Here is a 24000-nt window from a genome sequence, read left to right on the forward strand (position 1 = left end):
ACAAGGAAACAAACATCAGTACCAAGAAGTTCATCACATAATCCAACCTTCCTTTTCCCCCCAATTTCTGATTTCTCGCCGCCATTATATACTCGCAGCGGGGGGCCTCGTCAAGGGCGACTTTCATAACACAATGAATTAGGGCTGAGCGATTGGCCATCACCGCCGCCGAGCCAAGCGTATGAGTTATGGTCTTCGGTCCTCGGTCTTCCGTTCGGGCGACGTGTGGCTCGGTCTTCTTTGTTTCTGGACCGTTTTGCGAGTAATCTTTCGTGTCAGTTGCGCCCGTCGCTGTTCCTTTGAAGTTTTATGGGCTAATGAAGCTCGAAATCAATTATGTGAGCGTTGGTCTTCAAGTGTTCATAAAGTGTAGCATGAGGTGGGTTATATGGTTAGAATGGTAACGCGTAGATGTAAGAAACACACACACACACACACACACACACACACACACACACACACACACACACACACACACGCAAACACACGCAAACACACACACAAGCTTCAATACATGTACGCATATAACTCACCATATTTCTTGTCAGGTTTATGTAAAGTCTTTATTTAGGAGCATAGTATTTTCTTGTAATAACCTATATATATCTATATCTGAATTAGCATTATTTCTTTAGTTGTTATTGTTATCAGTAACCGAATTATCACCATCATAGTGTACAGAAAATTATTGACAATCATGAAATTCAACTGATATTCTCAGTATCTTGATCCCCATTACTCCTTTTACAGATTCATAACAAAGCGTTACATACTTTTACTACCACTAACATCACCAGATCCAAATTAAAAATTAAAAAATGCGGACCATGATCCTTTGCAATCTTGTTCAACATGGTTTTCCACACGCTGCTTCTACTCCACCCCACCCCCACACCCCCATACCCAGACGCCTGCCCTTTGAAATCAGGGTGCGTTGTATGCAATATTTATTTTATCAGACCGACAAATCATTTTCTGCAAGGATGTTATCTGCCACCTGTCAATCACACCCAAGGGCAGGTGCAATATCAACGCCCGTAGAAAAGGCGAGGCCACCGACTGACACCTTGTTAACATATACACGAAGCTACATACCAGTGCGGGCTTTTCTAATAAAAATGATACATATATTATTAAAAGAAAAAAGAAAAATAGGAAATAGAGGATATTACTTTCGATAACTGGGAGAAAATTGGTATGGACATTTGATAGGAGGGAAAAAAGAAGTTGGAAAAATTTATATATATAATTTAATTTTTTTCCCCCCGATTTTTGTCATGAACTTCTATTGCGTTCTGAAAAGACACCGATATCCTTAGAGAGAGACAGAGATAGAAGGAAACACAGATAAAAAAAAAATACAAAAAGAGAGAAAATGAAAGAGAGAACGAAACGTCTCCCCTTACCTCCCCGCGTTTGTTGTCCTGCATCAGACAGCGTGTAGTCGTTATCCCTTCGAGTCGTGACGAGCAAGACCAGCGATACCAATCCTCATACGGTGCTCTCCCGGGGCGTCCGATGCGCTGTCCTCTTCGCTTCGCCGACACGTAAAGATGGCCGCTTGCTTGTCCGCTCTTTGTCCCCAAGATAGACTCTGCGGACACCAGCTCCTCCGCCTGGTTAAGAGCTGTTCGGGGAATGGCGCTAACTCTTTAAGTAAAGTGTGTGAGATGTTTTTTTAGGATCTATGATAGACTTCGAGTGTGGGGTCGTGTGCTGGAGGGAGTTAGTCGATGATGCTACAGTCATGGTCTTTCATGGCTTTTATTAGCGTGCAAAAGAGGATGCAGGGGAGTGGGAAGTGCTGATAACATTTTTATTTGTTTCCATTGCCAAGGTGCCGCGTTTAACTTGCACATATGCAAATGCGTGGGTACGCAAACACACATGTACACACACACACACACACACACCATGAATGAATTTTCCACAGGTGTAACTTGGAGAAGAAAAAAATGCTTAGATCTCTACATTCCCCCTCCCCCCCCCCCCCCCTCTCTCTCTCTCTCTCTCTCTCTCTCTCTCTCTCTCTCTCTCTCTCTTCTCTCTCTCTCTCTCTCTCTCTCTCTCTCTCTCTCTCTTTCTCTCTCTCTCTCTCTCTCTCTCTCTCTCTCTCTCTCTCTCTCTCTCTCTCTCTCTCTCTCTCTCTCTTATGAAGCAACGGTAATCCCAGTGCTTCTTTATGCTTCTCAGGACGACCCTGAACGACTCCGTCTCCTGATCACAACCACTAGAACTGTTGCGTGCTTTTTTATAAAATTTAAAACCAGATCCCTCGGTTCGATATCCGTTAACAGCCCTTGTCACTGACATTTTAGGCGAATATTTGAGGCTAATGATGGATTATTCTCTTTATAATTTTTGAAGGGTATTTAATTATTCTGTTTTTGTTATATTTTAGATGCTCCTTTTACTATCGTTAGCTCGTAAGGAAGGTTTCCTTCTTGCTTCCAGTGTTCGGAATCGCCTGAACCATGTAAGACCCCCTTGGAAACTGTAAAAAAAAAAACTGAAGATCTGACACGTTGATATTGGAACGTCAGTAAACCTTTACCAACAGCTCACCCTCGCCCTCCAACCTTTTTTTTTCTATGCATTATAAATCAGCTTCGTTTCCTTCCGTACCTTTATTCTTCGCCGCTGCTTTTCGTAACCATGATTTAGGTGTGTGTGTGTCCTTTACCGGGTACTCATTTCCATATCTGACTTTGTGTATTCGTTCGTGTGGGGACGTCCACGATGTTTATTTTCTATATTATATCTTTCCTTTTCTTTGGCATTGTTTATGCTTCTTTTATTTATTATCGTATTTATGTTGAGTTCGTTATCCTTTCTTTCTTTCATTTATTATTTACGATTTTAAACTACGTGTATTGTACAATTACTGTATTACGAGTAATTTTATCCCCAAATTCCTTTTCGCACAAATTATCACAACTACCACTCCCTTCCTTGCATTATTTATCCCCTCCTCTCCTTCCATAACTTCTAAAGGCAAAGCTCTTGTCAGCAAGGCACAGCGCCCCAAGGAACCAAGATGGAGGAGTCACGTCTTGTTTCAAAAATGGGAAGGAAGGAAAGATGTTAAATTCTCCTTCAAGTCTCTCTCTCTCTCCTCTTGGTCCTTTTTTCCGGCTCCTTCTTGGTTCCATCTCACCCCCCCCCCCCCCTCTGTCCCGCACGACCTCCATCTTGATAACGTCTTCGCTGTGAGGAGAAATTTCCTTTGCCCTTATCTTGGTTACTCGAGTGTGTTTGTCTCGTGTCGACGTGTGTTCACAGCTCAGCGGCCGTGAATGGATGTGTGTGTGTGTGTGTGTGTGTGTGTGTGTGTGTGTTTTTCTTGCATTCGTGTTCGTATTTTTTCCCTTTTTTTTTTTTTTTGCATATAATAAGATAATTCAAACAGGAACATATACACAAGAATGTAAAATCAAAGTCACGGAGAGATAAAGAGAGAGAGAAAAAAATAACGAGAAGAAAAACCTTATCGATATTCGCTATCAAAGCAGGCATACCAACCCTTCCGTCCCAAGCACGACCTCCAATTTTACGTCTCCATTACGAGCATTTAACTAATTGTCTCGAGTCTGCAGGCGATAAAAAGTACTCCTACAACGAGCGAGAACAATACGTAATATCACAGCAGGGCGTGGCGAATAGGGAGACGATTTTCAATTGTGGTGGTGAGTAAGATTCCTGTGATAACCTTTGTTTCTGTTTACTGAAAGGATTAAACTTGATTTCTTAAATATCGTTTGCTAGAGAGAAGCATGAAAGCCAGCGACTTCGGGTCAAAATAATGATGATGATGATAGTAATAATGATAATAATAATAATAATAATAATGATAATAATAACACGAATAATAACAATAACGATATTATTAGCAATAATGATAATAAAATAAAACACTATTTTTTTTATTCTACCCCTTTTATTATGTAAATAAAATAGAATAACCAATTAAACAATTCAGTTTATTTTTATGAAACAGATAAAAATGATTGTAAAAATATCACATTCGAAGCAAGAAAGAAAAACCTGAAAAGTTATTTTCTTATTTTTTTCTTCAGCTTGGATAATCGGGGACTAATTAACATTCATTCTGAAAAAAAATAGTCACGAGCACAGAGTTTCTTAGGCAAATATGTTTAAGTTTTAGTGTTATCTGAAGAAGAAAAAAAATACCCCCCCCCCACACACACACATACACACACTTACAGAGAGATAGAAACAGACGGATAAAAGAAGACACGAAGGAAGGTAAATAATATCCCTAAACAGCTTTGCAAATAAAGATATCAAAACTCATTTACAAGTAGATAAAATGATGAAAAATGAACATCCATAAATACACATGTACAAAGCAGTCAACTGAACTCAAACCTAAACAAGGCTCTACGCATGTTGCAACCCATATCTCTCCCTATTGCTTTTGCATGACGGTTCAGAGATGCAACATGTTATCAGATATACCCCCCCGTCTAATTTTAATGAATCTGTCGCAGTAATTCAAAAGAAGAAACCAGTTCTCTGTCGAAGGGACCTCAAAAACTAGCCTTTAATAAGACGCTCGGAATACAATAAATTGGCTGCGGTCACAAAGCTAAAACGGGTTGGAGTCGGGACTGAATCGGCAACAAGAAGGATGTCGGAACGGGGTGGAGGGGGGGGGGGGTGAGAAGGAAGGAGGGTGTAAGGGTGGGGTTGGAAGGATGGAGTAAGGGGGTAGGGTTGGAAGGATGGGGTAAGGGGGTAGGGTAGGAGGGAATGGGTATAAGGGTAGGGGGTGGCAAGGGATGGGTAATGGGGTAGGGTGGGAGAGAAGGGGTAAGGGGGTAAAGTAGGAGAGAAGGGTATAAGGGTTTGGAGATGGGGTAGGTAGGGTTGCAAGGGGTGGGGGAGACTAGGGAGTATGGGTGGGTAGGCTTGGGGATAGGGGAGGGGGGGGGGGCAGTCAAAGGGAGGTTTGTGATAAATGATCCTTCTACATCCTTCGCTGATGTAGGTTGCATCTGTTGTATACAGTCGCTCTAAATTCTCCACTAGACTAAAACAATAATAACAAAACATAATCAACATAAATACGTAAAATAAATGCGCAGGTGTAACAAGTTATAATAAATTGGGCAATACAAACGTCATAATAACGACAGAAGAGTAACGACAAAGCTTATCTGGAATACAGCCTTCATAAATCAGTCCAGCGCTTCCCATGAGAAGAAATTTAATAAGAAAGAATTGCCATATGAAGGAATTAAGAAGAAAGAGATTTAGAGTCAAATAAAGTTATAAACGAAGAAACGAAGCATTAAAAGTAAAAGAAAAGAACAAAAATCATTATAAAATGAGAGGAAAGAGATAAAGAGAAAGAAAGAAAGAAGAAAAAAATCTCAAGACTCAGCAACATTCGTCCCAGTGGTTATTGGTATCATGACTTTCAAATACCAGATCAAAAGCCTATTGTCTTCTGGCCGTCTTCTGAATATCACTAAGGGTGGCTTTGCAGATTTTTCCTCCCTCTCCCCCTTAACCCCATACCCTTACCCCGTGCTCCTTATCCCTTACCCCATACCCCCAACCCTCAGTCGCGTGATAGAGAGTGATCAACGAGCTAATTACGTTGATAATCTAATGACCCACGAGTTCTTGCCATTTCTTGGGGACACTTCATCTCTCGGCCTGATAATGCTTTCAAGTGCGCGTTGTAAAGGGGATCGAGAAAGAACATTCTTGTGGAGATAAGAAGAAAAATAAACAAAAAAGCGTTGTTTTTGTTTTGTGGGATGACTACATTGGATTTTGGCAAATGGCAAAGTAGATTGTTGACATCCTATACATCCTAGTTTGATAATTTGCCATATTTAATATTTGTTTTTTATACGGAATGTAGAATGAAACGACTTTAGGTCATAAAGAAAACAAAAAAAGATATTTAAAAGAAAATCTAACGGTTATGAATCTCTTGATCATAACCTTTATCGTTCGAATCATAACTTGACTCATTGAGAGTACAATCACCTTATAAAAATTATGATAAAATAATATAATGTCAACTTACAATATAGAGTGCCTTCCTCATTAACCTCATTCCAGCTGAGGTGCACGGCCTGTCGTGGTTCCCCTCGGGCAAATTGGCTCTTGTGTCACAGTTGTAAATCTCGTACATACTGCTCTATGAATTGATAGTTATAGGTTGGGGGATTTGACAGATAAAGGTATTACTTGTATACATAGGTCGATGGATGCGTAGGTAAATAGGTTATTAGATCGATAGATATGGAGTCTAATGGATGTGTGTGTGTATTTATTTATTTATTCTCACTCCAAATACTTTACAGTATATTGTACCTTGCAACACAGTGAGTCCATTAGGCAGGTAAACTATGTATGCTTTATTAATGCCCGCATGGATAATCTGATAAGCTTAAGACCGGTCTACTACTCACCTATTACTAATTTCATTATTTACAGATCGAAACGTCTAATGTCATTTTCGCCCTAACAAACCCAAAACAGGCTTACTTCATTAGCTTTACGAACGACATATTATGGATCAAAAAGCCTAGTTTTAAGTATGTCAGATTCCTGTGTTATTTTCACACACCCTTTTCCAGTAATACTTTCTCACTGACATTTTTTTTTTTTTTTTTTCATGACTGGCTTTCTAGAATAAATAATAATAATAATAATAAATAAACGCAACGTATTGTAGCAACTCGTCGGAATCCACATCAACATTCCCACTCATTTCCTTTCATTCATCCAGGTATCAATGCCTATTACGTTTTAAAGATAACAATATTGTCACAAAATAAGGACGATAAATACACACACGTAAACGGTAAATAAGAATTTAGTACAGAAAGCGGTTGTGGCACATTTTCGGTGGGAAACCTGCAGACCAGTCCTAGCGGGATTTCCCCGTGTTTATTCTAGGAAAATGTTCTTATCCGGTTAATAATAAAACTCTCTAAGCATGTTTGCACGTATTGTTTCATTTGAAAGGCTGATATATGTACGAAACAAAATCGGGAATGGGCGCTTTGATAGGGTTTTTTTTATTTTTTATTCTTTATTTCATTTCTGTTTTGTTTTGTTTCCTTTTTGTATTAAGGGATGTTTTATGTATATTATTGCTGAAGCAAAATACCATAATTATATTCCTTCATTTGTTATAATTTTGTTAGCAGCAGTAACAGAGGTAGTATCATTACTACTATCAACATACCAATATCATTATTATATCATCGTCATAACCATCGTCGTTATCATCAGTGTCATCGTGATCACCGTAATGCAAATGATTACAACAAATGATAACAAAAATATCATATTCATTGTGTCTATGTTATTTATGTTCAAAGCACACCGTTCTCGCATGATCACCGTGTTCTGTAGGTCATATGCAGGATAAATGTTTTATGCACGATACGAAAAAGATTCAAACCTTTCTTTTTCTTCTTCAACTTGTCTTTGTACATCGTTCTTTCATCATTTCTTGTGTGGTTTCTCTATTATCTTGAATATTTCTTTTCTCAGCTGGCTTGGGAAAGATGCAAAGGATATCAGTCCTTCAGTTAAAGATACATCAAAGGCTGTTTTAGGATGATAAGGAGTAAAATACAAAACAAAGGATACCAAAAATTAAAGAAATGAAGAATAGTAATTATATATTCAGTACAAATATACACAGACAGATAGATAAATAGATAGAGGAATAAAAACACACGCGAATGTACGTTACGAAACAGTCTTCGTCTCAAAACTTTACTTAAAACACTGACTCGGCTTAAAAAAGGTATGTACCATCAAGTTACGAATACTGACAGTAAAACCTTCTGCGAAATACACGCGTGGAGAATTCGTAACACGTTCTGAATGGGGGGGGGGGGAATCACGTTACTTGTATTTCTAAAAAATGTGGTTACAATTTGCGGTTGTTGAGATTTTTTTTTTTTTTCGTGATTCATGTTTGTGATAACTTTAGATATCAAACAAGATATTTGTCTGCATCGTTTGACTAGATTATATTTGGTGTAAATATTATCACAGATAGTATAAACAAGTAGACATATGACTACGAGTGTCAAGATATTTGCACAGCAGAATGTTATGAATTTAGAATATCCACTGTATGACAGAAAACTGGTAATAAATAATTTGGGAAATAAAAGTTAGCGCACAGTTATAAAGCATCTTTTAAGGTTCTATATTTGATTAAAAGGGTATATGAAAGGCAAGGCATTCTTGTTCAGTGAGATACACACGCGTGATAGTGTTCGATGGAGGTTTATCTTATTTTTGTTGGGAATAAACAAATGATTTCTCTCTCTCTCTCTCTCTCTCTCTCTCTCTCTCTCTCTTCTTTCCCTCTTTCCCTCACTCTCCCTCTCCCTCTCATTCCCTCCCTCTCTCTCCCCTTCTTCCATCTCTTTTTACGTCTCCCTCTCCCTCTTACATATATACACACAACCACATACATAACTTATCGTACACCCGGACAAATCACAGGACCGTGAGCACTCTTGCACGAGCAACAATATAAACAAGCTTCACCTTTATTTAAACACGAGTAGAAGGACGAGGCAAGAGTCAAGGAAAATGAGTAACAGGAAGCTTAAGGAGGTCAACTAGAGAAGGACTCTGGAAGAACTCTTTGCGGAAATACCAAGATTTGGGTAGAGGAGTAGCTGGGAGCGCTGGTACCGTTACTGTTCAGGTGCATCTATACTCTTCCATGATTTCTACTGTCGTTATAAATCGTTTCCCTTTGTATAGTCCTATATCTGTACTTAGATATCTAGATGATATGTATCTCTCTCTCTCTCTCTCTCTATATATATATATATATATATATATATATATATATAAACATAGATAGATAGATAGATAAGTATTGGACTCTTTTACTTCTTTTTCATCCCCATCTGCAACGCCATCAACTATCAGCATTTCCACTACACCTCCCATTTCTTCCCGAACAAAATCCTCGTCCCAGAACCACCTGCCAACGAGAGATCTACCTGTCAGCAGTAACCATTCAAAAAAAGCTCCATGCCCAGCGAAACTCGAGAGATACATGCGAGTTAAGCGTCGCAGCGGGATTTCCCTTGCTTTGGGCACCGCATTGTAAGGCCAACGCCGGATGCCCAAGTTAATGGAGCAAGATAGAAAGATACTATATCAGGGGGGGTTGTAAGATGATATCGGTCGAAGGAATAACAGTGGAGGGTGAATTACATATGTTATTCGAAGAGGCTACCGAAACTTCTGCCGAAGTCTACGGAATTGTGTACCATTTTTTAGTTTATAAATTGCAATTGTTAAGGCGCTGATCTTACTGCTTAATTACCCTGCCAGGTTTTCTTTAAAAAAATCCACAAATACATGTACAGACATGCAGGCACACATGGATATATATATATATATATATATATATATATATATATATTCATATACATAGGTGTATGTGTGTATGTATGTATATACATGTATATGTAGATATGTGTATGTATATATAAATATATATTTATATATATACACATGCATATATATATATATATATATATATATATATACATATCTGAGCAACAGTAGAAGGACGAAGCAAGAGTCAAGGAAAATAGGTAACAGGATGCCTGAGGAGGTCATCTAGAGAAGGACTCTGGAAGAATGCCACACACACACACACATATATGTATGTGTACATATATGTGTGTGTGTATATATATCATATATATATAAGGGTATATGCAGATATTTGTATATAATTAGATATATAAGTTCATACTTCTATACATTTTGTTGAATTTCGCCAAAAGGCAAACGAAGCGAGCCCTCCCAGAAAAATGAGATTCTCAGTCAAGTCGACGGCCAGCCCGGCCTCCCGCTCAACCCGTCCTCTCTCCCTCTTTGCCTCACGGGACGGGCACAGCGCTTACCAACGGGAGACCTGAAAACCACGGCGTCCCTGGCTTGCTCTCTAAATTCCTGAGCCTCAGGAGTCCCTCCCGAGCACCTGCAGCGCCCTCGCCACCTACGGCTTATCACGGCCTCATTAGCAAGCGCTTCGTGTCCTGGCTAAGTTTTCCAACTTGCGACTGCTGCGATGTGCAGCGGTCGGTAATGTACCCCCTTTGATTAGATCAGTGCAATGGAGAGTTTAAATCATATTTATATCTCTTCCTTTGTCGTATTTTAAGGTTGCCTGCGTTCGACTGGGCGTAAGAGGAGATAAACCCATGTATGAAGCAAAGGACAGAGAACGCAGTTTTTTATGTTTACTTTTTCTATTTACATCATGTCATTGTAAATCACATCACATATATAATACTATTTATTTCGGTGTCATTTTAAATGTCATTTTATCTATTCTCGGGCCCATGACACCTTTTGTGGATGTAAATGCAAATGAAAACATGCACACCCGTTCCGTCATGGACAAGCTCAGCAGACAAGGTGTCCCTAATGCTAAACGCATTTTCCACACTCTCTTGCTCGTGCCACTCACACAATGGATTCCTTTTAGCGCGTGGGGACCAGCCCAGATCCGCCCACCAATCCCCTTTGCCACGCCCATTTGTAGGTGCTGGCAGAGGACAAGGTAGATTAGGGAAGTTAGTAAATCTTCAGTACAGAGGAAGTTGCTGAGATAAATGTGTAAGGTTGAGGTGAAGGTGGACTTACGGGAAAATTTGATCAACATGGGATCAGAGGCCTTGTTACATTTGCAACTCCCCCCCCCCCCCTAACATAACCTGAATACTCCTTTCTTATCTTGACTCCGATAGACACGCCTCATCGACACTGTCTCTCTTATCCATCTATTCCCACAGCAACTATGTCATCTCGGGTCATACTTTTATCTGCGGCGAGGATTGAAACAGAGAGACAACATAATCTTCATTTTAGACGACGTCCTCCTTATCTCTGTCTCTCAATGCCTCTCTCTCGCGTTCGGCAGCTGAAAACTAGTCCAAATGAGGGTTGAAAAGGGAATATTTCTGAGAGCCCTCCTCTAAAAGGATTTTAGTGTATCGCGTGTTTTACTTCATCCGAACTTCGTATATCGTTTCAAGACGGAGGGGAGATAGAAGGGACGAGAAAAGTGACATGGTTTTAATGAATGGAGGGAGGAGTGGTATTCCTGGAAGAAGAAAAAAACTGGAAAGCTTTGTCATGATGAGATCAGAAAGCAATGAAGAATGAAAAAAAATATATATATTAAACAAGTACAAGTACTAGAAGAAAAAAGACTGTCGAAAATTAAACGAAAGAAAATGAAGATTTTACAGAAAAAAACGCAAGAGAAACGGAGGGAGGAGGAGAGGCAGAAGGAACTGTGAAAATACTCACCTCATTGCCACTCCCAATCATCCTTAACTGGAATATGTTATTACGGCGCAGTATAAACTACTTTATTGCATTTCTCTGAACTTTTTGCGAGATCTACATTTTGTCGAGAATACCTGCTTCTTCAATCCATGATAAATCTAGTGCTGCAAATAGGTATTCGTATTTAACGTAAAAAGGCAAGATGGTCAGATGATTAAAGTGAAATATGACGAGAATCCTCAAGAATGTATCAAAAACGGGTCAGGGAAGAGGTCACGACGTCAGAAAAAGTTCAAGCGAGGTCACATCAGCGTACCCAAGCGAGAATTTCCTGTTTCCATGACTCGGAGGAGGTGAAGAGGGGAGAGACACAGGCGTTTTAGTGTGTGTGTATAGATAGATAGATAGATAGAGGGAGTATAAACTAAGGGGTTGAACGCAGGCTTTGCAATCACAAGCCAACCCCTTCACCAACTGCTTCAGCATGTTAGGGTCAACGTCGGGATGGAAAGAAACTGGCCATCCTTGCGCATCATCGCTCGACTTAAAATCCATGTTCTTTTATGTCACGGTTGTTCAAGAAGAAGAACTATCTTCAATATGATGATGTGTAAAGTATAATATATTAGTAATATGTTTCTATTCAAGAAGATCTTGAACTTATTCATGAGGATTACTGGATTGGAAATCTTTACGTAAGAATGTAGACTCCGACCCACGTGGTCCCTTGACTGAATTCCGGCCGCGATAGTTGCAATGGAGGAGGCATAAGTTCGGTGGTACAGCATTTGCTTTGTAATCGCAAGGTCCCTGGGTCTTCTAGGAGCTGTGAATAAATGAATTCACTATGACAAATATAAAAGAAGGTTGGAATAAGAATGAACCACTTCAAAATGCATATGTGCTACGGAATTTTTCATTCTCACATATAATCGACAGGTGCATTAAGTGTTGGATATGAGGAAATCACAAAGCAAAAAATCAACTTTATGAGGTGGCCTAATAACTAGAAATGAAAGAATGAAAGAAGAGTTGTAATCTACGAAGTGAATAAAAGGCATAAAGTGAGTATTCTATCGACGACTTTATGACCGCGTGGACGAATCAAACGGCGAGTTAGTGTGCACTTAGGCTAGGGATTGTGAATGCAAGTCACTCTATAAAACTAGTGTCCACGTCGAGAATTAAGGTGAACTGGGGCGGTGAAGGGAGTTGCTAGAGAGAGAGGGGTGGAGGGAGTGGGGGAGGGAGGAAGGAAGGAAGGGAGAAAGAGAGAGAAAGACAGAGACAAAATAAATATCTAACAGACAGACAAACAAAAACACTATCAGAGACAAACAATCAGAGAGAAAAAAAAAACGAACAGCCTTTTAAACAGTGAACAAGGATATCAGGGAGAGGAGTGAAAAAGTCCTACCGGACTCCCAACACACACTATAAGATATTCTCTCAGCGCGCATGCTCCGTCTAGGTCACTGTCTCCTTCGCATCTTAATTGGAATCAGATTCTTATGACGATCTAGAATCCTCTCTCTCGTGATGAAAAGTGATGCTTCAATTACTTGGATTCCTCTTGTCGTGTGAGTAATGTTTGTTTATGTCTTGGGAGGATCGGAGGGGGGGAGGGGAGGGGGTAGGAGACATAACTTAGATACGTGAAGGAAAACAAGGAAAATTAAAAAGAACGTAGAGTGAAGATGATAACAAGAATATTGGATAAAGAAGGGAGAGACGTAAATAAACGTGATAGAAAAGCTGACATGTAGAAAAAAGAAAAAGAGAAAGAATGATGAATTAATGAGTAAAAGGGGAAAATCAAGTTAAGATAGTGTGCAGTTATCAAGCTGAAAGAATATTTTAAAAATAAAGACGAGGGGAATCTCATAATCGAACAACAAAGCAGATCTTTAAGAAAATAAATACTCGAATAAATCGTATTTATTAAAGACAGATAGAAAATAGCAGAAAAGGAAGAAGAGGAGGAACAAAGAAACCAAGAAAGGAAAGGAGAGATGGGGAGAAGAAAGAAGAGCAAGAGCATGGGAGACGAGAAAGAGGAAAAGCAAATTACAAAAGAAGGAAAAGCCGAAGGGACAAGAAAAATGAAAGAAACAAGGGAGAACAGAATAAAACAAATGGAGGGAACGACGAAGAGGAAAACGAATGATAAGATAACCAAGAAGGACAGGAAAGGTTGGAAGCAAAGGAGAGGACAAAGACGAAGAGGAAAAAAAGGTGAATGGGTGGAACCGGCCAGGTATGTGTATGTGCGAGTGCATTTGCATATTGGGGCAAGGTTGTCCGCACAAAGTTGCAAGAGAGGCGACTTTAATGCATCGCCAGGAATGGGAGGTAAGCAAAGGGGGGGAGGGGGAGGTCATAAGTGGGGAACTTGTTTAGATAATTATGAGAAGCGCGATGGCGATCAAGATTTTATTTGTAAACAATGGATGGAAAATTTATTTTGATGGAGCAAGACGAAGAGAACTTTTGTGATAAGCACACACGTAATATGTGTATATAGATGTATTCGTTTGTGTGTATGTATGTGTGTGTGTGTGCGCGTACGTGAATATATGTCTGAATGTAAAAAAAAAATATATATATATATATCATTACCAACATTAGATTTCCAAATACACAGTTATACAGAAAATACAGAGAAATATAAAGAAAAGTGATAATGATTATGGAAATGAAGAGGAAAAGCGAATCGTCCGTGTTGTGTGGCTGCCTGACCTATGATGACCCGATTAAAGCAAAGATGGCTGAACAGAGAGGAGCAAGGAATTAAAGACGAAAAAGGGGAGAGACAGAGGGAAGAAGATAGGTGGAAAGAGTTAAATAAGCATGGGGCGAATAATAAACAATGAAGGAAAATGAGAGATGGAGAATAGTCATGAAGTATTTTCGGACCTTGAGACACGTATCACAGATATTTATCTTCCCTCCTCCACCACCTCTCTGTATGATTATTTGATTTCCTTTATCCTTCCTTCTTCTCCGCTTTCTTTCTTCATTTCTTCTTCGTCTTCTTTTTTTTTCTTTTCTTCTTCATTTTCGTCTTCCTTTTTTTTCTTTGTCTTCGTCATTTTCGCCTTCCTCTTTTCCTTTTTCTTTTTCTTCTTCATTTTCCTTCTCCTTCTCCTTTTCCCCTCCCCCCTTTTTTTCCTTTTCGCTTCCTTCCCTTTACCCTTTCTACATTACCTTCCTCCTACTTTTCTTCTCCTCCCTCTTCAACCTCTCTTTCCACTACATCTTCCTCCTCTCCTCTTCTCATTCACTCCTTTCACCCTCCTCCTCCCCGTCCGCCTTCGATAACCTAGAGCAGGTTTTATCAAGTCATTGCACTCAACACGGACGACGTATTAGAGGTCAACGCCATGTTTGATCGTCTGCCCCGAGAATTTATTTTAATTTACTTCTTTATTTGGTATACTATTTATCGCGCGTGATTGGCAAAATAAATGCTACCCTTTTAAATTAATTTCTTATTTCTTGTTCTTCCCGCAGGTCGTCCAGGATCGCGTGTGATTTAAGGTGAGTCGAAGGGTCGTGGGTTATCTCCGAGTCGTAAGGATTCAGGTAAGGAGGAGGTACTTACTTCGAATGACACGTATATATAAATATATAAATTTATATGGGGATTTATATCGAAGAAGGGGTTAAGTTCAGTGTTTTTTGTGTACCTTGATTTTTCTTTATTTCGCTTGAATTAGAAAGGAAATGATACATATATGATCGTTAAAATTATGTTGTCAGCAGAAATCCCGGGAATGATAAGGCAGCTGAAGGATTCACGTCAATATCACTGACGGGTAATAACAGCTGTTTACTCCGGGTCAGCTGATCTCCGCAGGCTATCAGTCAAGTTCATACTTCTATTCCCAAGAAGCACTAAAATAGATCCTAAACCCCGCTGCAGAGTAACAAACAAAAAAAAAAGAAAAGAAAAAAAAAGAAGTCAGTCGGTCAGTCTACTAACCTAAGAGAGAAAGAGCTCTTGTTTTTATCTAGCAGTGACACTTTTGCGAATGTTTATTTGGAAGCCACTCCTACTTCCTCTCGTTCCTCTTTGTCGTCTCTTTTCATCTACTTCGCATTCATTCTTCTTGTTTTTTTTTTCTGTTCTGATTGTTTTGTTTTTTTCTATTTTGATTTTTTTTTGTTTTCTTATGTACGTGTTTCGACATCCCACTTCATTTGTCGTTCACTTTCGTTCATTATTATGTACCTCTCATTTTCCTTGTCGCTTAGCTCTTGTATCTGAAATTGTCCTTTCTTATGCATAACTAATTATATTACAGGTAGTCTCGTGTCTGCTCTTAATTTTCTTTCACATCTCTCTTTCTCTTTCGTTTTCTTCTCTCTCACTTTAGTTCTTCTTCCCTCTATTTCTCTCTCTCTCTCTCTCTCTCTCTCTCTCTCTCTCTCTCTCTCTCTCTCTCTCTCTCTCTCTCTCTCTCTCTCTCTCTCTCTCTCATTATATATATATATATTTATATATTTATATATATGTGTATATACACACACACACATATATATATACATATATACACACACACATATATATATATATATATATATATATATATATATGCATATATATACACATATATACATATATATACACATATATATACATATATATACATATATATACATATATGTCTATATAATATTTATGTATATACATACATATATGTATGTCCACATATATACATCTATATACATACATATATACATATATATATATATATATATATATATATATACATATACACTCTACACACACCTTCACAATCTGCAATCTCCTTGAGAGAAGTGGCAATACAGGTTCTAACTCTGGGTATCCCTTCGAGACGAATGTGTGGCTGACCTACGCTACGAGACATGAGCAAGGCAAGCTACTAAAAGCATCCTGGACAAGGCCATGAGAAGTTAGAAATTAGCTGTGCATTCCCCTTCCTTTCCTTCTGGAAAATATATATTTTCTGACAATATGCTGTGGCATGCATCATCACTCAAAAATTTTGGCCCCTGGAACTTGTCTTCTGAGTGTACCCGTGAAACTTTTCCCTCTGTAGATTCCACACTCGTCGTATCAACGTCACTCAGTCAGTATTTATGAGCGTTAGGATCGTTCAAGGTGAGATAAAAATCACTCGGCAGAGATATGCTTTGCGTACACGTGATTTTTGCGTGTGCAGACTGAGACATCCATCCACGTATACGCACATTCGACGACGGCCCTACGACTACCGGATAACCGACAATTAGGGCTCTTGGTACTTTTAGACCGACCAGTTTTTACCTCCGAACCGCACCATCTCCACGCGGTAGCAAACCAATAATTTTCTACGTGATTCCTTAATTCCTCTATCGTGCTATTAAGGGCTAAATCAACACGCCAATTTGAAGATCGATTCCAAATAGTGCATTCATAATACCTAAAAGAGATTTCGAAGCAGTACTAACGTCGCCGCACAGGAAGGAGTGGTCGAGCACCTTGCCAGACTGGCTGCGCGGGTCGGGAGGCGCAGCAGCGGCAGCCAAGGGAGGGCTGGTCAGTCAGTACTGCCAGTGTCGCCGCACGTAACTGTTGTACAATACATAACTGGCAGTTTGTGACGACTTCTCTGTAACGAATTGTGACGACCACGACGCCGACGCTTTACTTATCGTCCGTGCTTATCGGTCGCTCGATTGTTCGTTCAGTGTATCGCCTGTAACAGTTCTTTATGTGCTCGATACTTGACGACCTCAACTGTTAGTGATGATTGAGATGTGACTGACAGATCGGCTGAGACAACGTCATTCAGCCTGTGGCAGGCGTTAACAGGAAGACAAAAGACACTGAGAACAGTATTGCTTCTTGTTGATAATGGAGACAGTGTAGAGGGCGCATTTCACTATGTCGATTAGTTCCATCAATTCCATAGTGTCATATTTCAACAGTTCTACGTCGTGACACAGATCAGAAAAGAAATAAACAGCGTGGTGATACAAGTGAATAATTTAATAAAGACTTTTAAAAAATATATTGTAACAATGGATGTTAGCAAGACACAGTTAACGCAACACAGTAAACAAAACAGTCTAGTCATCTTTGGACAACAAGTATTAACAGTAAGGTAAGGCTAAAGCTCCTGCTCCAGGCATACCTCCAAACGCAAGTTAGTTATTAAGGAAACATTTCACATACGTTGGCGAAAGACATGCATATAAAATTGTAATCCGTGCTGAAACACACATAGGAGCACACACACACAGAAGTTCACACATAAACGTACACATATGAGGATAGATATGTAATTAAGGACCGAAACATACATGCATATGTACATAGACACATGTACACATATATAGAGGGAGCTAGACGTAGATATATAACTAAACAGACGCGCATCCACGCACACGCACGCGCACACACACACACACACACACACACACACACACACACACACACACACACACACACACACACACACACACACAAACACAAACACAAGCACAAGCACAAGCACACGCCCCTCCCCCCCCCCCCTCCTACCGTTACACACACCATGAGACTCAGTGTGTCAGGGACGAGGCAGGGGAAGTCAGGAGTGTAGGGTGGGTCATGGTGATGAACAGGTTTCCCGGTCTGTGTTACTCAATTACGTGAAGAGATTTTGCAGGTGAGGAACAGGTGTGAGTCCCCGGTGGTGGCCGTTGGACTATAATGGGTAAACACACAGGCTAATAGGCAAATAAATGGTGTTTTTGGTTTCGGAAGGGATTAGCAGTCATTTCTCTTCCCCTCCTTTTTTGTAGAAGGTATGCATAGATAGATAGACTTTAAATGTTGAATGTTGACTACTTTGCGAGAGGAAAACAAGTTTGGTGCAGCTGTTTCTAGAAGTTTCGGATATCTACGCCGCGAAGTCAGAAATATTATCTAAAAACAGTTTCTTAAACGTCAGAAAATAAATGTCGGATAAGATTGGACTTGGAATTATGTAGAAATGGATAAAAAAAAAAAAAAAAAAAAAAAAACAGGATCGATTTAGAAATAAAAGGCAGAAAAAAAAGCACATTAGGCTGTCAAAAAATCATGCTCACAGAAGAATCACTTATCATGACATGATGCCTTGATGCTCCAACTTCAAATGCTGAAGACGTCTAAGGATCATTCTAGAATTTTAATTTTCTCTCTCCAGGTAAAAACTCCGTTAAAAAATAGCGAAGATGTGACGAAGTACTGCATCATCTTCCTGGCTTTTTCCTTCCTCACAAGAAAGAAGCAAAAAAGATTCCATTAACTTGCGAATTTTCATATCTCGCTGTCAAAACATCAGACGAGCGTTTCTTTCGGACATTTAAAAGTGGAGCTCTTAACAGAGTGAGCGCCTACGGGAATTATGACTAGCCTTGCTCGAGTCTTCAACGTCATAAACCCGATAGAACGAATTAAAATAGAATGATAATACGTCGTTACGTCGACCATGACGTAACCGGTATTGAAATTACGGCTGCATGCGGGCCGGGAAACAGACGGATTTTGCTAGAGGTGATACTGTTGGAAGACTGTGGTTCGTTTTCCTTTGTAAATGTGTCCTTTGTGGTGGGAGGAATCAATGCTCTAACGGTGGCATTGCGAGAAAATATTTTTTGCTGCAGTAGTGTGTGTGTGTGTGTGTGTGTGTGTGTGTGTGTTGTGTGTGTGTGTGTGTGTGTTGTGTGTGTGTGTGTGTGTGTGTGTGTGTGTGTAAGTCTCTGTGTGTGTTTGTATTTGTATATTTGTATACGCACATTTCCTCGTCCTTTCAATTATGCACACAATAATTATACAACTAACAGTGTAATTATACAAGACGAGCATACTCAGAATTCGTTACAGACGCCCCTGGGCCTCAAGGCATTGCTGATTCAGGCGTATGTGAATACAAAACACACTCTTTCATACATTAAATGCACCCCGGTTCTAACTATTAACATCATTAATGAATTCCGTTAATGGCTATATACAAAATAATCAACAGGGCCGCATAAAAGGGGTTGTTGTGACCTGCTTGCATTAGGTTCCCGCCGTCGTCAAAACCCGTTTCTCTGTCTTGGAATAAGACAGAAGTTAGGCAAGAGAGTTTCCCAGGGTTTGAGCTCGAGGTCGTCCTGGAAAGCACCTTGAGCAGGGCAGGCTGGACGACCCTTTGTGGTGGTAGTAATATTGTCTCGGTCGTTTCAATGAGTCGGGGAAATTGGCGTTGGATAGATGCTGGGGAGAGAGAGTGAGGAAGAAAAACAGGGGGGGGGGGGGGGGTGAGGATATGAGAGAAGAAGAAAGGAGGAGATATGTATGGAAAAGGGAGAGAGAGAGAGAGAGATAATAATTTTGTTTTGTTTTATTCCATTTGTTACAATGGATATTCTTGGTGTGACATGCTGTCTGTTTTAGTTTGCTTCTGAATTACCCACTGTGTGCAAAGAGAGGGAAAGGGAGAGAGAGAGAGAGGGAGGGAGGGAGGGAGGGAGCGAGGGAGGGAGGAAAGGAAAGAAGAAAAGAAAGATAAAGAGAAACCGACATAGAGACGCAAACAAGCAAATACATAACCATCAAAAAACAAACACAACATATCCAGAAATCCAGCGGTAAATATCCTCTCGACATCAAGACAAGCCTCAGCGTCTCTCTTCTCCGCCTCTCTTTCTATCTATCTCTATCTCTCTATCTTTCTATCTCCCCCCCCCCCCCCCCCCTCTCTCTCTCTCTCTCTCTCTCTCTCTCTCTCTCTCTCTCTCTCTCTCTCTCTCTCTCTCTCTCTCTCTCTCTCTCTCTCTCCTCTCTCTCTCTCTCTCTCTCTCTCTTCTCTCTCTCTCTCTCTCTCTCTCTCTCTCTCTCTCTCTCTCTCTCTCCTCTCTCTCTCTCTCTCTCTCCTCTCTCTCTCTCTCTCTCTCTCTCTCTCTCTCTCGCTCTCTCTCTCGCTCTCTCGCTCTCTCTCTCTCTCTCTCTCTCTCTCTCTCTCTCTCTCTCTCTCTCTCTCTCTCTCTCTCTCTCTCTCTCTCTCTCTCTCTCTTTAATATTTCCCCCCTCATCCTACGTTTTCTTCTCTTATCCTCCAAGTCGACGTCCGTGCTCGAGACCCACCGAATCACAGCGGTTCTACGTGTGCTTGACAAAACACCGCCTCGCCTGCCAAACCTTGCGTCACCCTCAGCGCCGACGAGTAAACTGGTCGAAAAATGAGATGTTTGAATGCGTGTGTGTGTTCGTGCTGTGACCCCTTTGGAGCTGCGTTTGGATGGGCAATGTGTATGCTTATCTGTGTGTAGTTTTTTTTATTTTGTTTTATTTGATGGCGAGTGTAGTCTGAGTTTCGGTATTTTTTTTAGTAATATTTCTTTCCTTTTAGATTTTTTTTTTTTTTTTTTTTTTTTTAGTTTAAACGTTTAAGTCTTAAGAAATTTGAATCCGAGTGTGTGTCTAGTTTCATTATATTTCAGTAACATTTCTTTGTTTCATAAATATCTGGTAAGCCCAGACTTGCCTCCATGAATGTGCACGCAAACTTTAGCTCTGTCATAATGTAATCTTTTCATTAGTTTTAAATGATTGTTCAATAAATGCTTCAGACATGCACGGGCATCGCAAAAGCAGTTAAATCTATAATTGATTTCAGAACAATTTGTTAAGTAAAGTGGCAACGTGAATAATATTAGCATACTATAGTTATAAAGAAATACTGATTTAAGGGCAAGATATTCAATAAAAACAATTCGACATTTATTGTCTTACTAAGATTTTCTCCCAGCATGTCTCGGTAATCTAAGCTTCTTTCTACCGCATGCTTCGGCTCCTCAGTCCTGCACATGTAAAGCCAGTTTCCTCATCCACCTTCCCCTTCCCCTTCCCCTCCTTCTCCCGCTCCCCTTCCCTTTCCTTCTCCCCCTCCCCTTCCCCAATCTATTGATATTACTCCTCCCCTCCCCTCCCTCTCCCGCTCCCCTTCCCTTTCCCTCTCCCCCTCCCCTTCCCCAATCTATTGATATCACTCCTCCCCTCCCTCCAGTCTCCCCCATCCCTCCCCCATCCTCTCCTTTCATCTCCCTCCTCCTGCCTCTCCATCTCCGGCCACGACAACGAAGATGCTTTCAGGCAATTTTTCAGCTAGAAGTGTCGATAAACTATTTTTTTCTTTCTTTTCTTTTACTTCTTTTTGTTTTATTGATCAGTTCAGAGTTCTTCGCAATTTGGCAAATGGCTATGATTGCAAATAGCCCGGTGATATCTCTCGAGTTTTTAATGTGAACATCTCATCTTTGTGAATGGAAATGCACGCGCTAATGCTTGCAATTCTCGTCACGTCGTTTGTAAATTCATTCATGTTTTGATCATGCGTACACGAATTCTATCTCCACAAATATACCTACGACAAATTTACGTATTCTCACATTACGTTCACTCGTCGTCATTCATATAAATATACTGATTTCTGAATCGCGATGTTATTGGCACGATGACTACACGAACATACTGGTTTGCACGAGAGTGTTGACCTCTGGAGAACACTACAGCTGCGGCATACTCGACTCATGGGTATACTGAATGTGTGGGTATGATTTTATGGATACAGGAACTACAGGTGTGCTGCATTTATATCTACGCTGCCTTAGTGGATAGAACCATTACCTGCATCTTTGGCATTAGCGCATGTCGGAATGACTCGGCGTCTCTCTTGCATGTGTCCACGAAAAGCCTGCATGTGTTGCGAAACTGGTTTATAAATAGCAACTGGAAGAAGAGAGGGAGGGAGAGGGAGAGAGAGAGAGAGAGAGAGAGAGAGAGAGAGAGAGAGAGAGAGAGAGAGAGAGAGAGAGAGAGAGAAGCGGAGACATAGCTAGAGAGGGGAAGGAAATACAACAATGAGAAAAAAATGAAACAGTGAAAAGTCATTTTTGTCCCAGGAATAGCAAAGGACTTATAAGTAAATAAAAAGACGAAGAAGAAAACCACACGAATCCAAGGATAAAATTTTACTTGATGTGGGTCATGAGTTGTAAATCTTTATTTGCGTATGACAGTTTGCATGACGAACAAGTGGAGAGAAAATGCTGAGGGTAAGCATGAGAGGCAGTGATGCAGAACATCTAATTGGGGAATTATACTCGTACGTGTGTGTGTGTGCGTGTGTGTGTGTCTGTGTGTGTGTGTGTGTGTGTCTGTGTGTGTGTATGTGTGTGTGTATGTGTATGTGTATGTGTGTGTGTGTGTGTGTGTGTGTGTGTGTATGTGTGTGTGTGTGTGTGTCTGTGTGTGTGTGTGTGTGTGTGTGTGTGTGTCGAAGATAAGGTCACAACGCGAGGTGATTGGTAACCTCCGGCGAGGTCAGTGAACTCGTCTGCCACTCCTTGCGAAGTCCCAAAAGGAAATTAAAAGAAGGAGGAGGAAACACGTTCAACAGTTATGAAGAAAGGAAAAAATAAAGGAAAGAGACAGAAATCGAGACTATAAGATTCTAGTCCGTGGCCGAGAGCCGCAGGCGTTTCGGGGAATCTGGCGATGTGTTTCCGGTTCTTAAACATTTTGCAACATTTAATAGTGTAATACACACACGCGTATGCACACACACACACGCACACGCACGCACATGCACGGGTAAATGAAAGCATAGTTATGTCTTTTTATATGTGTGTATATATGAAAAAAACAGAGATGCGTCTCTCTCTCTCTCCTCCTCCTCCTGCTCCTCCTTCTCTTCCTCCCTCCCTCCCTCCCTCCCTCCCTACCTCCTTTCTCTCTCTCTCTCTATCTATCTATCTATCTATCTCTCCTCCCCCCTCCCCCATCCCTCCCCCTCCTCCCTCCCTCTCCCTACTCCCTCCCTCCCTCTCCCTCCTCCCTACCTCCTCTCTCTCTCTCTCTCACCCTCCCTCCCTCCCTCCTCCCTCCTCTCTCTCTCTCTCTCTCTCTCTCTCTCTCTCTCTCTCTCTCTCTCTCTTTCTCTCTTTCTCATTTACTCCATCTCTCCCTCCATCTCTCTTTCTCTCTTTCTCTCTTTCTCCATCTCTCCCTCCCTCCTTCCCTCCATCTCTCTTTCTCTCTTTCTCTATTTCTCCATCTCTCCCTCCCTCCCTCCCTCCTTCCCTCCATCTCTCCATCTCTCTCCAAACAAAGGAAGAGGGTTGGCCATGTACACAGAAAGAGATCAAGAAAGAGATAAAGATTGATCGAATATTTACGAAAGGAGAAAAGAAAGAATTATCAGGAATTATGTCATTTCTTATTATGTTTTTGTTTTTTTTTTCTTTCCTCTCTGAGAACTTGATCCCTTCCGCCTTTTCCCATTCATTCTGTTACCTCTTCTCTTTCACATTTTCTTGCTCTTCTTCGGTTGCGTTTTTTTTTTTCCATTTGTGTTTTTCTTTCTCCTTTTCTTTCCTTTCCTTACATTTTTTTATTTATATTTTCTTTTTGTCTCTCTGTTTGCTTTATCTCTGTCGTCCATCTTATTTTCTCTCAATTTTTCTCTTTTATTCTTCGTATCTTCTTTTTTCTTTCCTTACCCATTTTTATCATTTTTCTTTGTTTTACCTCTCTTCTCTCAACTCCCTTTCCTTGTGTCTCGTATTTCTCACTCGCGTTTTTTTCTCCCCTTCTTTCTCAAACAAGTAAGGATTTTT

At 40.4% G+C, this 24000-nt stretch overlaps 1 protein-coding gene across 2 annotated transcripts in view; it reads left to right on the forward strand.

The window, feature by feature from the left end:
• LOC125036112 overlaps window positions 1–24000 on the forward strand; it is a 145760-nt gene that overhangs the window by 78101 nt on the left and 43659 nt on the right. Inside the window, exon 2 of one of the 2 annotated variants that reach the window (XM_047628538.1) lies at window positions 14854–14880. Coding sequence is in view for 1 of the 2 variants with exons in the window: in XM_047628529.1 (XP_047484485.1) it covers window positions 17392–17474 (83 nt within the window). In the remaining variant the exon portion in view is untranslated. Of the gene's footprint in view, window positions 1–14853; window positions 14881–16931; window positions 17475–24000 lie in introns of those variants that run through there. The other variant, XM_047628529.1, reaches the window with a different exon arrangement.

This window comes from Penaeus chinensis, chromosome 2 (genome assembly GCF_019202785.1).
Source record: "Penaeus chinensis breed Huanghai No. 1 chromosome 2, ASM1920278v2, whole genome shotgun sequence".
Taxonomy (NCBI): domain Eukaryota; kingdom Metazoa; phylum Arthropoda; class Malacostraca; order Decapoda; family Penaeidae; genus Penaeus; species Penaeus chinensis.